The sequence below is a fragment of the Hippoglossus stenolepis genome, chromosome 8 (genome assembly GCF_022539355.2).
Source record: "Hippoglossus stenolepis isolate QCI-W04-F060 chromosome 8, HSTE1.2, whole genome shotgun sequence".
Taxonomy (NCBI): domain Eukaryota; kingdom Metazoa; phylum Chordata; class Actinopteri; order Pleuronectiformes; family Pleuronectidae; genus Hippoglossus; species Hippoglossus stenolepis.
This window is the reverse complement of record NC_061490.1, coordinates 23,837,320-23,852,311: the sequence shown is the minus strand read 5'-3', so window position 1 is coordinate 23,852,311 and position 14,992 is coordinate 23,837,320. Positions and strand designations below refer to the sequence as shown.

The window sequence follows — 14,992 nt, the reverse complement described above, 5'->3', positions numbered from 1 at the left end:
AACACACAACACACAACACACACACAAACCAAGCATCACAAAGCAGCAAATAAAACTCAAAGAAATCTGCCGTGGTGACAATTAAGGTTTGAGATCAATGACAGACATGATGACAAGAGTTTTTCCTGGATATATAAATGTTAAATAAGAATATAACGTTATATATATATATGTATAATTGGCGTTAACAGCAGACACGTCAGAATATTTTTAGTTTTTTTCCGCAACGTAATTGTCCATCAATAAAAATAATTATCGCAATATAATTTTCATCCATAGCTACAAAACAAAGGTTCAATATATTGATAGCTGTTCATCGAGAACCACAACCTTCACTCAGGAGCAAAAATCGGACATTTACTGTGATAATTATCGATATCTGCTGAAATTAACATTTTTGCATTAATGTCGCCAATAACGACCATTCATTCAGAGTCATGTTTCTGGGCATGTGGTGAATGTGAGCTTGATATTCCCTCTCCCCTTTTTGCTCCGTTTGTGTCTCCTCCACCTTCCCCCGTGTTTGGAACGTGACCCAATTTTCTGCTGTAATGGGTTTTCTTCTTCTGCGCCAATCAAACGTGCCGAGTGCCAGTGAGAAAACAACAAGACACAAAAAGGGCAAGTCGGGGAACGAGACATGAAGACACAGACGGAGGTGGAAACAGAGAGAGAGACGTGGAAGATAGGGAACCGAGGGAGAGCGAGGGAACAGTGAGAATAAAGAAAAAAGGAACGGAGCTGGAGATAGAAGCAGGGGAAGGGGAGTAAGATCAAATAATGGAGAGACAGTGGGGGTAAAACTAGAAGTGTGTGTAACAGAGAGAGAGAGAGAGAGAAGCTTGGTTGACACGTTAAACAAAAATGAGACACCTAGAGAGAGAGAGAGAGAGAGAGAGAGGCGTTTGTGTTAAAATGTAGATAGATACCTCAGAGAGAATAGAAAGAAGCGAAGGGATCCAGTGTGTGGAGGGGTCTGAGAAGAGGAGGAGGAGGAGGGAGACAGAGGTGGAGGGAGGGGAAGAACTAAAGAGGAGGGAGGAGAGAGAGAGAGAGAGAGAGTGAGAGAGAGAGAGAGCGAGCGAGCGAGCAAGGGACCAGTGTGAGGAGGCAGAGAGGCAGATCCGGAGGTCCTCAGACAGCAGCGGCGTGCAGGAGTACAGTGTGCAGACTGGCCACTGACGCTGCTGTGGGATTGAACACACACACACACACAGACACACATGCACGGACTCACACACACACACCCCTGAGGAGTGTATGAGACATGCCCAGGCTGCCGTCCATGGACACACACACACTGGCAGGGCACCAGAGAGGAGATACAGCAGCAGACCCCCGAGCCTGAGGAGGAGAGCATGGAGAGCAGCATGTTCTTTGGTGAGTTTGAATTTGTACGTGTGTGTGTGTGTGTTTGCATTGTGGTTACATGCATAATGTCATCCTAGTGTGTGTGTGTGTGTGTGTGTGCAGACTCCATCTCAGCATAAATGTGTGTGTTCTTACTTATTCTGGATAATGAAGGCATGAACAGAAGAATCACTGGTTTCCATTAACATATATACACACCTAGAGACCTCTTTTCTCTTTCTCGCTCTGTGTGTGTGTGTGTGTGTGTGCAGACTTCATACAAGCGTACATGTGTGTGTTCTTACTTATTCTGGATAATAAAGGCATGAACAGAAGAAGCACTGGTTTGCATTGAAGGAAAGCAGTGTGAAGTTACACGCCTTAGGGTCCTCTTTACTGTGTGTGTGTGTGTGTGTGTGTGTGTGTGCAGACTTCATACAAGCGTAAATGTGTGTGTTCTTACTCATTATGGATAATAAAGCATGAGGAGAAGAAGCACTGGTTTCCATTGAAGTTACACACCTCAGTGTGTGTGTGTGTGTGTGTTCCCTGCATGTGCTTCATCACAGTCAAATGCAGGGTGTGAGTGCACAGCCCCCCCCCCCCCTCCCTAAGGTGCATGTGTTCCAGCCTGCCTGTTACTTGTTCTGGGAAACTAAAAGAGATAGATAGATGGACCTGGCTGCTGTCACTGCAGAAAATAAGGAAAAGAGAGCGTGAGAAGTTTCTCGCCGTGGGATCCTGAGAAGTGTTGAATGAACCTCGCCAGGCCGCGATCGCCCTCGTGCAGCTGCAGAGAATCGAAGTTTTGGGATTTTTTTAACGCTGGTTTATTTGCACAATATGTTGAAAAATCCAAATAAGATCCGGAGCGTCCAGCCACGAGAGCCTCCCGATATTTTGTGTAGGATACGCAGAGAAATTAAAGGAAGCCCTCCCACCATTAGTTCCTGCACAGAGGAGACTGGAGGAGGCTTAGAGAGACTTAATGCGCGAGCGGCTTCTCGTCAAGTGCTCTTCTCACGGCTGGCTTACAGTCACATCGGAGGAATAATTACACAGGGATCCGGAGTTCTGAGGGGGTGATTTGTTAAATGAAAGACTCTCTTTTTTCCCTGCTTCATCCCGGGGATTAAAGCGATCTGAAGTTACAGAGCGTGGCTCGTAGGAGCGAGACGGATTTTCTCCTGTTATGCCATACACAGAGGGAGGAGGGCGGGGGGAGGTGAGAAAAGGGAGGGAGCTTATAAATGAATAAGCTGTCAGGTGCGGAGACAGCTCCGGCTCTTTGAGATTCACCGCGGCTGTCGGTCAGGTGTGAAAGCGCTGGGAGGCAAAGAGAAAAGGGAAGGTGAAGCGGGATGGGTGGGTCTCTGGTGTTTGGCCCGAGTTTAACCCGGAGTCACGAGTCACGAGACGCGAGTCGGCCTCCAACCAGCGAGCGGTTCAGAGAGGGGTCCGCGGTTGCTGCTGCCGGTTTTGTCTGTGTTTTTGCGAGATGGAGTGCTGCGACCCGACTTATCTCCACCGCTCGGCGTAAAAAACACCAAAACAAAGAGGAGTAAAGGTCAACGGTTGTGCACAGGATGTGCATCAGTTTAGCATTTATGAGCCCAGCCCTGAGTGCACCACTGAGTAAATACATGCCATCTATTTAAAGATTAATAACACTGCTTGTTCCCCAGCGCTGCATTTCCGCTGTTTAACTGGAACATGTTTTCTCTTCAGATGATTTATAGCAGGTGACGTATCATGAAAAGAGCCGGCGAGACCCTTTGACCTCCTGAGAAACAAGATACTGAAAAAACGGTGAAAAAGGAAAGAACGGATGAAAAGAGTGTCCCTCTCGCATTTAACGCCGTCTGCATACGTGGAGAACCAGGCAGTAAAAAGAACCGTAAAGGCTAATAGGTCTTGAGTGTGTGCTGCAGCCTAACAAGCCATTAGTGAAGTGGAGTCGAAAAGGGCCCCGAGAAAATCCATCCCGGGTGTCTGGCCTCGCGGCCGCAGCACGTGAGCATCGTTTTGGTTAACGTCAGATTACAGAGCGCGTCTGGGAAGCGATTGTTGGACAGGATTCACTGCGTTTGTTAACGAGATACAGCGTTTTAATCTGAAGGAGACGGAGACAGCATCGCAGCTCGGAGGCCACACGCTGATGCGATTTATGGAAGAGAGCTAATCCTGCAAAGGTTAACAGGAAAATCAGTGGAAGTGTGTCTTTCAGAAATAAGAAAGCTTTGCATTTACCCTTTGGACTCACTTTGTTGGTTTTAATAGGGGTGAAATGATTTTATCCCCTGATCTCAGAGCACGTGAAGGGTCACGGAACACAATCAGCGGACTCCATGAAAACACAAAGGTGTTAATCACATCCGGAGCGTCATCGGCATGCCAATGACTTCCAGTGGAATTCAGATTTATCTCGTAATTGGATTTGTATTTGCTGTGGGAAATGGACGGCCATGCCAGAGTGATCTTTTCATTTCGAGGCGCTCTGGCTCCGCGGACTATCGGAGCCTCTCTGGCCAGATCGTATCGGAGGAGGCAGCAGCCGCGGTTCAAGACGCCGAGAGGAGGCGGACGGTGGAGGAGAGCGGCACAAGATGATTAATTATTAATGCCAGTCGGCGTCCTCCAGACATCATTTTTACTCTCTCCCTCTCTCGACATGCTGCCGCAGGAGTAAAGAACGCTTGAGCCCAGATAAGTGAATGTTTCAGGAAGGGCAGTGCAGAGGACAGTCTCGAGTCTGGAGCATCACACACACAGACACACACACACACACACACAGACACACACACACACACACACACATCCTGTCCAGTGAGCTGCTCTTTACATCTCGTACTGTACGCGCTGCATCATTAAACGCCGCCTCAAAGGGAATGGGTAAACAAAGGCCAGTGGGTAAAAAACTTTCATCAATTCTGATCAGTTTCAAACGTTTCCGGGCGTCACATCGCGTCTCGGTTGCGCGACGTCTCAGCTCTGGGCAGAGTCGGCGAAGGAAGCAGCTCCGAAAAAGCCCCGGGTTCAACGTGTGTGGCGACTGGCTCGTGCGAAATTTCATTAATTAAAATTTGGTTTAGGAAAACACAAGCCTACAGCCGAATATCAACGGACGTCTTTGAAGCTGCATTAATTCATTTCCTTTTTCATTAGCCTCTTGGAGATGGAGGTGTATAAAAAACATCAGGGCCTTTAGGAGATGATCTGGTTAATGTGTTAACACATCTACACAAAACTAGCATCTATTTGGAGTCGTGTTTCTGGGGAAGTGAAATATTCATTTACCTCAGATTTGATCCTCAACTATGTTACAAAAATATCTTCAGCTTTATTAAATGTTTTCCTACGTTTTTTAGTTGGAACAGACGCCTGCTGGTGCAAATAGAGACGGACGATTCCGAAATGTACGATTTTAACGTCATTTGGAGCCAGAGCGGATATCGACCAATCACGAGTCAGTCTCGGCTGTCAAATATGACATCTCACACTGTTTTTAATAGCGTCAAATAAGAACTTGAAACCAAACTTATCGCACTTGAACAAACATCAGTGTGATTAAAAATGCCTCAAAAAAATGAATTAACGTGAACGTTGAAGTTTTAGTTTGGTCCATGTCCCATCTGCTAACATGGAGGAGATAGGATACACGACCTATACTGCAGCCAGCCACCAGGGGGGGAGCTCCAGATGATATGGCTTGACGTTTGTGGAGCTTTCATACAGAGCAGATCATTTTCCTTGAGCTCGACCCATCGACCCAACGAGTCATCGTCCTCAGCAGCTTTCTGTGTGGCCTCAAATAAAATTAAAATAAACCCCGCGGTCAGATTTTACATAAACAAACATTTTACGACCTCAAACACTTCCAGATCTCACATTAATCCACTGCATACCTGCCGTCAGCGAGCGCATGAGAGGCTCGTTGTGAGAGGTCGAGAGACAAGAGTTCATTCACCTCGTCAGGGAACCGGAGCCGAGGAGGTTTCATGAAGAGAAGTGACACGTAAACAGGGTTTTCATTCAAATGACCTTATATGTTCCATTTGTTTGGCTCCGACTCGTTTCAGGTTCTTTTGTTCTCATCGTCTCATCGATGCCTTTGAGAGGAAATTAGATTCAAGGTCGCAGGATTGTACGAAGGAAAGTTAGTGTCGTATTGAAGAGAAATAAATCTGAGATGTTTGTACTGTTACAAGAATAAAGTTGTAACTGAGAATAAAGTCTTAATTTAACGAGGAAAGTCATAATGTTACGAAAATAATGATTTTTTTTTTTAGGAAACAAGCCGGACTTATACTCCTGGATCTAAAATTTTGAACCAATCTCACATTTTCTCGAGAAACTATGAAATTTCTTTAAATATTACTCGGATGTGACCAACGATAACTTCACAGTCGACCACCAAACATTTCCTTTTCCACTGAAGAGTTTGTTTGGTTCTTTCTTCAGAATAGATTCAGTTCTTACACAATCTTTTCAAAGTCCTGATACTTGTTAACAAGATGCTCCACATTCCTCATTTTAGTGCAGGTAATATTACGACGAATTATGACTTTATTGTTGTAACGTTCCAACTTTATTCTTGTAAAATCTGTGCTATCTCTCTCCCTTTACAAGCCTCTGACACGGTCGTAGCATCGAGGATAAAAACTGTAGATTCCTCTGTTTTCCTCTCAGCTCTCAGGCTGCTCACACTCTCTTCTGCCAGTTATTTTAATGACGGTCACCCGCTGACCTTTCCGTGTGGAGCGACTCTCTGAGCAACTCAAGATGCAGAGCAGTCGCCGGCGTCAGATGCCGAGGCTCAGACCACCGGGGCCCCGCTCTCCGCCGGAGTCGGGATTTAGAAGCTCTCGACCAAACTCAAATATAAAAACCATTTTTTTATATTTTAGCCCAAACTCAAGTCAAATATTGACACTTCGGACAAAATGATATTTATGGAGGCCGTCTGTGCCGTTGTGCCAGGTCCGGCTGCACACGGCTCTTCCTTCAGAGTCGCTGGTTTGAGTCCAGCTCAGCAGCCACGGGCTCATTTTCCGTCTCTGCCTCATATTTTGTGTGTTTTGCTGTTGGTGACAGACGACGAGGCCGAGGAGGCGAGAGACACTAACCCTCTGCTGCGGGGCTGGAATGTGCTTTTGTGTTTGGGCACGTTGGGCCTGATGATGACTGCTGCGTTACGTCGCACAACAGGAAACAACACAAAATCAATTTAGCTTTTTTCACACCTCACGCACGGCGAGGTTCAGGAAGCTCTGCCCGGGTTGGGATTCCAAAAACTACTCGACCGATTTTAATGAAATTTTGTGCACGGGTACGATATGAGCCAAGGAAGGACCCGTTTAATTTTGGAGCGGATAAATGGATGGAATGAGATCTCTTTTACTTTTTCATGGCGAGATAGTTACTTGAAACACAAGTCTGAAGATACCATGACCTGGATGACTGAGATTCATACATTCATCTCCCTTCCTCTGCCAAGGAGATTATGTTTTTTATGGACATTTGTTAGTTTGTCAGCAGGATTACGCAAAAAACTACAGAACCAATCCGCATGAAATTTTGTAGAGAGGTGGAGCGAGAGCCAAGGAAGAAGGAATTGTTATTTTGGTGCAGATCCAGATAAACGGGCGGGTCCAGGATGTTTTACTATTTTTACTTGTTTCTTCAGAGTGGCAGTCATACGACCATCATGGCTACGGTACATAGAATATATATGGGATTTATTTAGCAGTTTTCTTGTGTTATTGACGGCTCAAAACACTTTAATGCACACATTCATCGCTCGTTTATTCATTTTTCTATCCCACACCATTCATACACCGTCAGCACAGCCATCAGGGGCAATTTAGGACACTTCAGAATGCAGACTGGAGGAGCTGGGGATCGAACCACCGACCTCAGTTAGTTAATGGACGACCCTCTCAACTGTGGAGGTTTGTCGCACAGACTGAACCACAATAAGCGATTTATTGGCATGATTTAACGCACATTAGTGAATTTGCCACGTTGTTCCTGTTCTGGTGTGAAAAGAATCGATTCACAGTGAAACTCACTTCAGGGGTCCATGTCCCCCCCCCCCATCCCCAGCATGAAGTGAAACATCTTCAGTGATCACTTCACTTTCCATTTAACAGCAGTTTAATTTTTAATCTGTTCAGTCCTCTGGTTTATGAGCAAGCGGATGTTAACATTGAGTTGAAAGCTCCTCGGTGTCAGACCTCAGCTTTGTTGCTGTCCTGACAGTTTTAGTTTTTTGCGGTACATATTCTTATGGTGAGATATTTAAAAAGGTTCTCCATCAATGGAAAGCAACAAAAATACATTTACTCACAAATGTGAACCCACAGTATTCAACTTTATTTAACACTGCAGCAGGAAATCATGTGTTGTTTGTTCTGCTAGTTTATATATTTCACAACCACGAGTTCTTTAACAGAGTTTCCTTAAAAAACATATTTTCTTCCTGTATGATAAACTTAACTCCTGCTGCATATATTTATATTAGCTGCAAAAGCACAACCTGTAACATCAAACCGAGGATTAGAATACATAAATATTAATACAAATTCAAAACTATTGAATAAGAAATAAGGCCAAAAGGTCCTTTCTGCATAAGTGAGTCTTCTTCTGCACTTTTATCACGTTTAGTTTTCATCCATGTGACTATTTCTGCTCCGTCGAGGGATCAAAACGCTTCTTTCTTTCAAACATCGGCAGAAAAACAAGGCCTCGTTGTGAGTTCTTGTTCAGCGGTGGAACAAATTATCCGAAACTCGCAGACGTCAGCCCCGCGATGACACGTCAGATTTCATCTCCTATCAATCAGCAAACTAAACGCGACCTTATCAAACGCGTTTCACATTTCGGCGTGTCACTCCTCATTTTCGTCGCGGACTCGTCCCACACATCAGGCCCTGGTGTGTTCAAACGGCCTGCTTGGACCGTTGGAGCGGCTGAATGGTGGATTTGGCCCGAAACGCGAGGTGCGGCGTGCCTGCGGGCTGACGTCAGGCCGCCGTGTCGAGTGATGGCACGGTTGGATGATCACCCACAGAAGGACATGCTTTGTTAAAGTTGGGACAGGGACGTGCCTCCACATGAGAAGAGACCGCGTGTGTTCTTTTTCCAACAGATGGCAGCGCTCCGGCAACTGGAGGGAGAAGACAGAAGACGGAGCGAGGGAAGGGGGGGGAACTGTCTGTGGCTTTTCCCCTCTCTCTCTCGCTTCCTGTCGTTATGACTCTTGATTTCATTTACCCCTCAACGCCGCCCGGGGACCAAAAAACGTGGCAAACCTTGTTTGTTTTTTTTCTCCTCAAGACGGTTTTGTTTGAGTCGATGCTGTATCTGCCAGCACTTCAGAGCCGGGCCGGCCCACAGTTCCACCGTAAAAGTGCAGCGTTAAAAAAAGAAAAATCATCCCTCTGGTTCTCATTATAGCTTTTGCGAAATGGCTTCTTTAATTCCCAATGTTTTGGAAGACTGTGATGCTTTTTTTGATCCTGTCATGTTGAAATCAGCCCGGTGCTGTTTCCAATTGGTGGTTTATAAAGCGCTCCGCTGGCGTGGCGCACTCACATGACAATAAAAGTGAAGTATTTACTTTTGTTTTTCCTGGAAATGTGTGAGCCAGGCCGCTTTTACCATTGAATCATCTCCTCGGCCACACTGTGCTGGCTGCAGGCGTTCCACATCAGCTAGTTGTGACGCCACTGTCAGGATGACAACATCTGTTTTGCAGGGAGGAGCGTCGGTGCGGCGTCGTGCAGCGTCGTGCAGCGGTCATCTGCGTGTTTACAGCTTGTTCTCAGCACGTAGCTCGGGTCTGATCATGATCACAAGAGGGCATGTAATCCAGAAGAATCACGAGCAAACAGCCTGAGAGAAATACAAGATATTTGAGCCAATTAGCAGTAATGGAGATGATTAACCAGAACGATACAACAATATTACAAGTAAAAGTCCTGCGGTCGAATGTACAACTACGGGTGTAAAGTTATGAGGAGTAAATAATAACATCTGAAACATTTTGTGAATAAGAAATACAAAGAGACAATAAAAAATATCAGGATCAGTATGTGTGACCAACTCAAGGTCCTTTCAAACTGCTTCATCATCTGAGACGTGTTTAAAAGTTCCCAAAAGGCCGTGAGGCGACTGTGAAGTTCACCCCAAGGTGTTTCAATCATCAAAATACAGCACTACACACAGTAATGAAGTAAATGTACTTCGTTACATCCCAACGTTACTACAAAGGGATTCAAAATGACGACCAAGAGACACAAAGCTACAACACACAAACCACAGAGAAACTACCTGAGAGACACACAACTGACAAAAAGAGAATTAAAACAACAAGAGAGACACAAAAACACCTAAAAAAACTACATTAGATGCTTTTTGCCTCTTTCAGCCTCTATCTCCAACAAGCAGCCGCACACACACACACACACACACACACACACAGACTGAAGGTTCATGTAAACTGGATGATTTCTGCAGCTCAACACGTTGCCTCTTCTCTCCCTCCGACAGGTAACACGTGTCAAAATGGCCTCATGCAGGCGCTGATGCGTCCCACCCTGCCCAGCATCCAGAACGCGCTGGGCATGAAGCAGTTCCTGCCCTTTCCACTGGAGGCGGCCTCAGCCATCAGCCTCTTCCCGGGATTCAACACGGTAAGACTCGTGCCGACCTCCCGGGGTCAACGTGTGATCTGCTCGTTGGGTTTCTGACGCTGTCCCGCTCTGAAGGATACGAACGTTTTGAGTCCGACCGTCCTCTTGCCTCATGCGTCTGTTCATAAAGTCCTTGTTCTTGTCTAATTACCCATGAAACATCTCGTTGGGTTGATGCTTTTGAAGCTTTAGTGCCCGAACTCTGAGAAAGAGAAGATGATTGGTGTTGACGCTCTGCTTAAGACGAGTAAATCTGAGGAGGAAACGTACGCTTGTGTTTTGTTTAGCAAACATTTATTTAGTGGCTACAAGACAGAAACTGTGCGAGTGGATCTCTTTACTGTGTTTCTGCACATTATTTCTTTTTTTTTCAGAAATGAAAAACTGAGACACAATAATGGAAAAAATGTGTAACAGTGCATTTCGTTTGCATATTCCGCTTTGTCTCGGTGATTTACTGACAGCTGTGTCTTTAGGCTCTGAGACCAAAAACTCATAAAGTGTGAGCAGGTTATTTCTCGTTGAGGAATTTGGCCGCTGAGTACAATCCATCTCCTTGTTCACATTCACATCTGGTTCTTTTTTAAGTCAAACACGGGAACATAGGTTTACCATAGAAGATGTTGAAGCTTGTACACAATGTTGCTGTCGAAAGGGCTTCATGCACCGAGGGCGTTTTTCTGTGCGTGAGTAATTCGCACGTCAATCTATTATTTCAAACATTTGTTTCGTAGCCAAAAAGTGACGTCGTTTTTTTTCTTATTTCTCCGAAAGGCAGTTTTCTGAGCTTTCCCATAACGGATAAAGGCATCAACCAATCACTGTAGCCGATAGTAGTTTAGACTACAACACTGCTCCGGGTCACCAATCCTGTCGTTGTCCTCTGATGAGGCGCTAGCATCCACCTACGCTTTGGGGATCCCTCACAAAAGTGTCCTTGGGGGCCCTTCATCAAACCGAACCCTTTCATGAGAGACGTTCTCGTCTTCAGCCAAGGTTTTGATAAGAGGTTAGTTGCACGGGGCCTCTTTAGGGAGTTTCCGACCAGTGTTGTTGAAGCTGATCATATAATTTAAGGTGGTTCTTGCCAAATTATCATTGCTGTGGATCAGTTGTTCTTGGGGGGGGCCCCCTCTCAGCCCGGGGGCCCGAGGCAGATGCCTGCTTTCACGATTACCCTGTTGCAACGTCTCTGGCTCCTTCTCAAGGCAGCGGAACCCCCCCTCCCTTCCTCTGTCTAAGAAAATCATCATAACTGGATGATACAGACTCGTTATTATTTCTGATGAATGAGCTGCCGCACATCTATTGACACTTTTATTTGTTGCATCAGTTTGAGTAGTTGTGATGCCAAAATATTGACGCCTGAGTATTTTTGCATTCTGGTCATCACACCCTCAGTCTGTAAGAGCTTTTTTAAATGTGAGTTTAAATTTACAGTGTTTGGTTTAGTTGGGTTTGTTACAACACAAGTACTTGAAAGTGTGGTAGAAACCAGTAATGTCTGAATGAAACCACACCCTGTGAGTACTTTAAATGTCCTGTTGAATAAAACACAACAGCTACAGTTGATGCATCTGTTGTCAGGAATTCTGAGAACGATGAAAGTGAATCATTGGCTGTTTGGACGTTAGAGAGTAACTGTACGATGTTGTGCAACATCTGGAGGAAGGAAAAGTCAAAATGCAGAAATGTGGCAAAGTTGTGCGACTAATGTGGAATGATTTTTGATTTAAAACACAATGGAACCTTTATATAACCTTTACACCGAACCTATTCTTTGCTAACACTTTGTTTTATGACTGTAATTTCATATGAATGTTAGAGAATCAATGCTCAGCAGGTCATTAACATGACGTTTCTTGAGGGAAAAACACACGAGGAGAAAACAGTTTCCAAAATAAATAAACTCCAAACTAAAATCTGTTTAACTCTCAATGAGGTTCCCATTGTCTCAGTAATTAGGAACAAGTCCCAGTTAATTGTATAAATTCTGAAGGTATTTGGCTCATGAATTGAAAACAATAACAGTTACAGCTTTCCCTCCTGAAGCGTAATTAACTTATGACCTGAACTGAACCCTGTGGTTCTCCGGAGACAAGTTCTGTGTTCTGTATGTTTACCAGCGACCCCGAACGCCTCGCTGTGACGTGCCCTTGCTACAAAAAACGTGAACATAATGCAGGCTGCAGGTTTTATTGTTGTTTGCCATCACGACGTAATGCAAGAACAAATCAGGTTTGAATTCCTCATGTGTGAATCTGCAGATTAAAATGTGATTTGAGGACAGATTGTCCACATCCACAGTTTGTGACATTAAACTTGACTAGTGCATCTTTCTCTGGCCACAGATTTATTAGCTGGATATGATTCTTTCACCCTTTCACACACATATTGCTGTCCATGACTTGCTGATAAGAAAACTTGCATTTTACAGAGTAAACAGAGCCGAAGAGATTTTTTATTTGCAGCTGAAACTATGAGGCCTGACTTTCTGCTCGAAGGAGCACGCTGCAAACAGTGCAGCCACAGAGCAAAACACCAAATGTTAACATGAGAGGTGTAAATATTTGTTTTGGTTCAACTGTGAAACTGGCGGGACAAATCTAAATATGGCAGCCGCCTCAATCTAAATAATTAAAGGGGGGGGGACATCAGTCGATATATCTGTTTCCCTAATCCCTGTATCAGCATCCACGTCGGTCAGGCTCTGCTGTCACCTGCCTGGTTTACTGTTTACATTTTAAAGTATATATTAAGTACGCAGTTTTTTTTTTATGTGGAATTGATTTCCTCTAAGCACTCTTTTTTCTTTTTTTTTGCCAATAAGTGGGCGTCACATGTCAGAGACAAACTCTTTAATCGTCCATTTCTCCAGCATCTGTAACAGCTGTTGACAGTAGAATGTGGCTGCGTAGACCTTATTGGATTTGCAACCAGCGAGGCAGTACCTTTTAAACAGAGCACTCACCGGCTGAGCACTTACTGCACCAGGACTCATGTGCACACGGGTATGGATCTATTGATCCGCTTTTTGAAAGCAGAGACTAATTATGAGGGAAATTTGTGGCCCTCGCGCATATGGAATCAGCGAGGTCATCAAAAAAACATGATGACTCCCGGAGAAAAAAAAAGAATAACGCTAAAAGCATAAAAGGTTTTTGGGTTTTTTGAATTACGGGGATAGCTCGATTTAAAACTGTGGAACGAGAGCTTGAAATATGGAGCCCAGCTGGATGAGAGTGAGACTAAAGCCCATGAAGGGAAAAGAGCTGGGACGCCACAGAGAGACGTCTGGAGATAGAACCCACGGAAAAGGCAGATTGTTTATATGCAAGAAGAATTTCAGGAGAAGGTTCAGGAACACTGCGTCGCCCCATCTCATCTGTATTTAACAGACTTGTCTGCAGGTAATGAGTAACACACTTGATGGAAAGCTGATGCTGGATGATAGTAATCACCTCCCGCTCTGCCGCACAGACACACGCCTCTCTCTCTCTTTCAACCCGCCGCTTTTTCTCTCGCTGCCTTTTTTTTTTTCCGCTCTCAAACTTTCCTCTAAAAGCTGCAGATTTCCTTCATCTCGAGCAGAGCGCGATGCAGAAGCTTGACGAAAAGACTTCACACGCGAGTTACTCTTCCACGTTCTGTCGACACAAGCGTTCGCAGCACTTTCAACGCCACTGCGAGTTTGGCTCCGAGGGGGCGACATACGGAGTCTGTTCTCCAGCTTGCAGTTCTGATCAGGGCTTTCTTTTTTTTTTCAGGTATCACACAGCAGGTGAGAAAAGATGATCTGAAGCGCTCATATAAACTGTGCAGGAAAAAGCTGAAATGTCAAATCAGTGGCACAGAGGAAACATCCGGGATTCAGACGATTGCTTGAGTTAGAAGATTGGCAGTAAATTGCACTTTTGGTGCTTAAAGTAAAAGTACTGAAATAAAGAAATAAGAGAAGAGGTCAACGGGGATGAAAAGAAAGGAAACTATTATTTCATGATGTGCAATTTTTCGTAAAAGACGAAGAAGGAAATGAGGAGAGATGGAGGGAAACTGAAGGAAGGAAATAAGAGAAAAGGTCATAGGATACAAAGAAGGAAAGGTTAGATAAAGTAGATTGGACAGAAAAATAAAGATATTAATGATATTGATTTGTGATAATGTGAAATATTTAGTTAAAGTACTGTAAGTGCAGAAAGGTTGTGTGTTTTTGCTTTTCAAATCAATTAAAGGAAAAAGGAGACAAGGAGGGAAATAGGGACTAATGGAAGGAAATAAGAGAAAAGGTCAAATGGTTGATAACAAGGGCAGATTAAATGAAGCATAAAGGAAACTAAAATGAAGATATTAGTGATGTTTTATGGGTAAATTCATGATGATGTAAACATATTTACTCCAGAGAGCTTGTGTGTTTTCAATCTTTTCAGGTGAGATGAAGAAGCAAAAGAAATGAGGAAGAGCTGCAGGGAAAGAGGGATTGAAGGGAATGAAATGAGAGAAGAGGTCACAAGGACACAAAGAAGGGCAGATGAGATGAAGTAGAATTAAAATAAACATTGTAGTGATTTAGTGGTTTAGTTGATTTCATGATAATGGGACATATTTGGTCAAAGTACTTCTTCAGCCTGTGTTTTTGCTTTTAAGATCCGTTGAGGACGGGTGGAAAAGAGGAGAGATGGAGGGAAAGAAGGCCTGAAGGAAGGAAATAAGAGAACAGGGTCAATAAGGATACAAAGAAAAGGATGAAGGAGAAAGGAAACTAAAATAAATAATGATATCATGGAAGCGGAATCAAAGTCTAATTTAAAATATGCTCCGAAGTAAAGTATGTAAACTTTCACGTTCTCTAACTTCCGCAAACGAGCGATATGGCTCCGCTCAGGCGGTTTATTAGAAGTTGCCGATCTGAGTGTAATTGTGCACAGAAAGCCGAGCAGCTGTTCGAT

General features: G+C 44.3%; 1 protein-coding gene across 1 annotated transcript in view; it reads left to right on the top strand.

Moving 5' to 3' along the window:
• Positions 1-1,042: 1,042 nt before the first annotated feature.
• The window catches only part of znf385d (zinc finger protein 385D), a 64,331-nt gene continuing 50,381 nt past the window's right edge, over positions 1,043-14,992 (top strand). The window contains exons 1-2 of the mRNA XM_035163792.2: positions 1,043-1,380; positions 9,904-10,046. Coding sequence (XP_035019683.1) covers positions 1,359-1,380; positions 9,904-10,046 — 165 coding nt within the window. The 5' untranslated portion in view covers positions 1,043-1,358. The remainder of the gene's footprint in view (positions 1,381-9,903; positions 10,047-14,992) is intronic.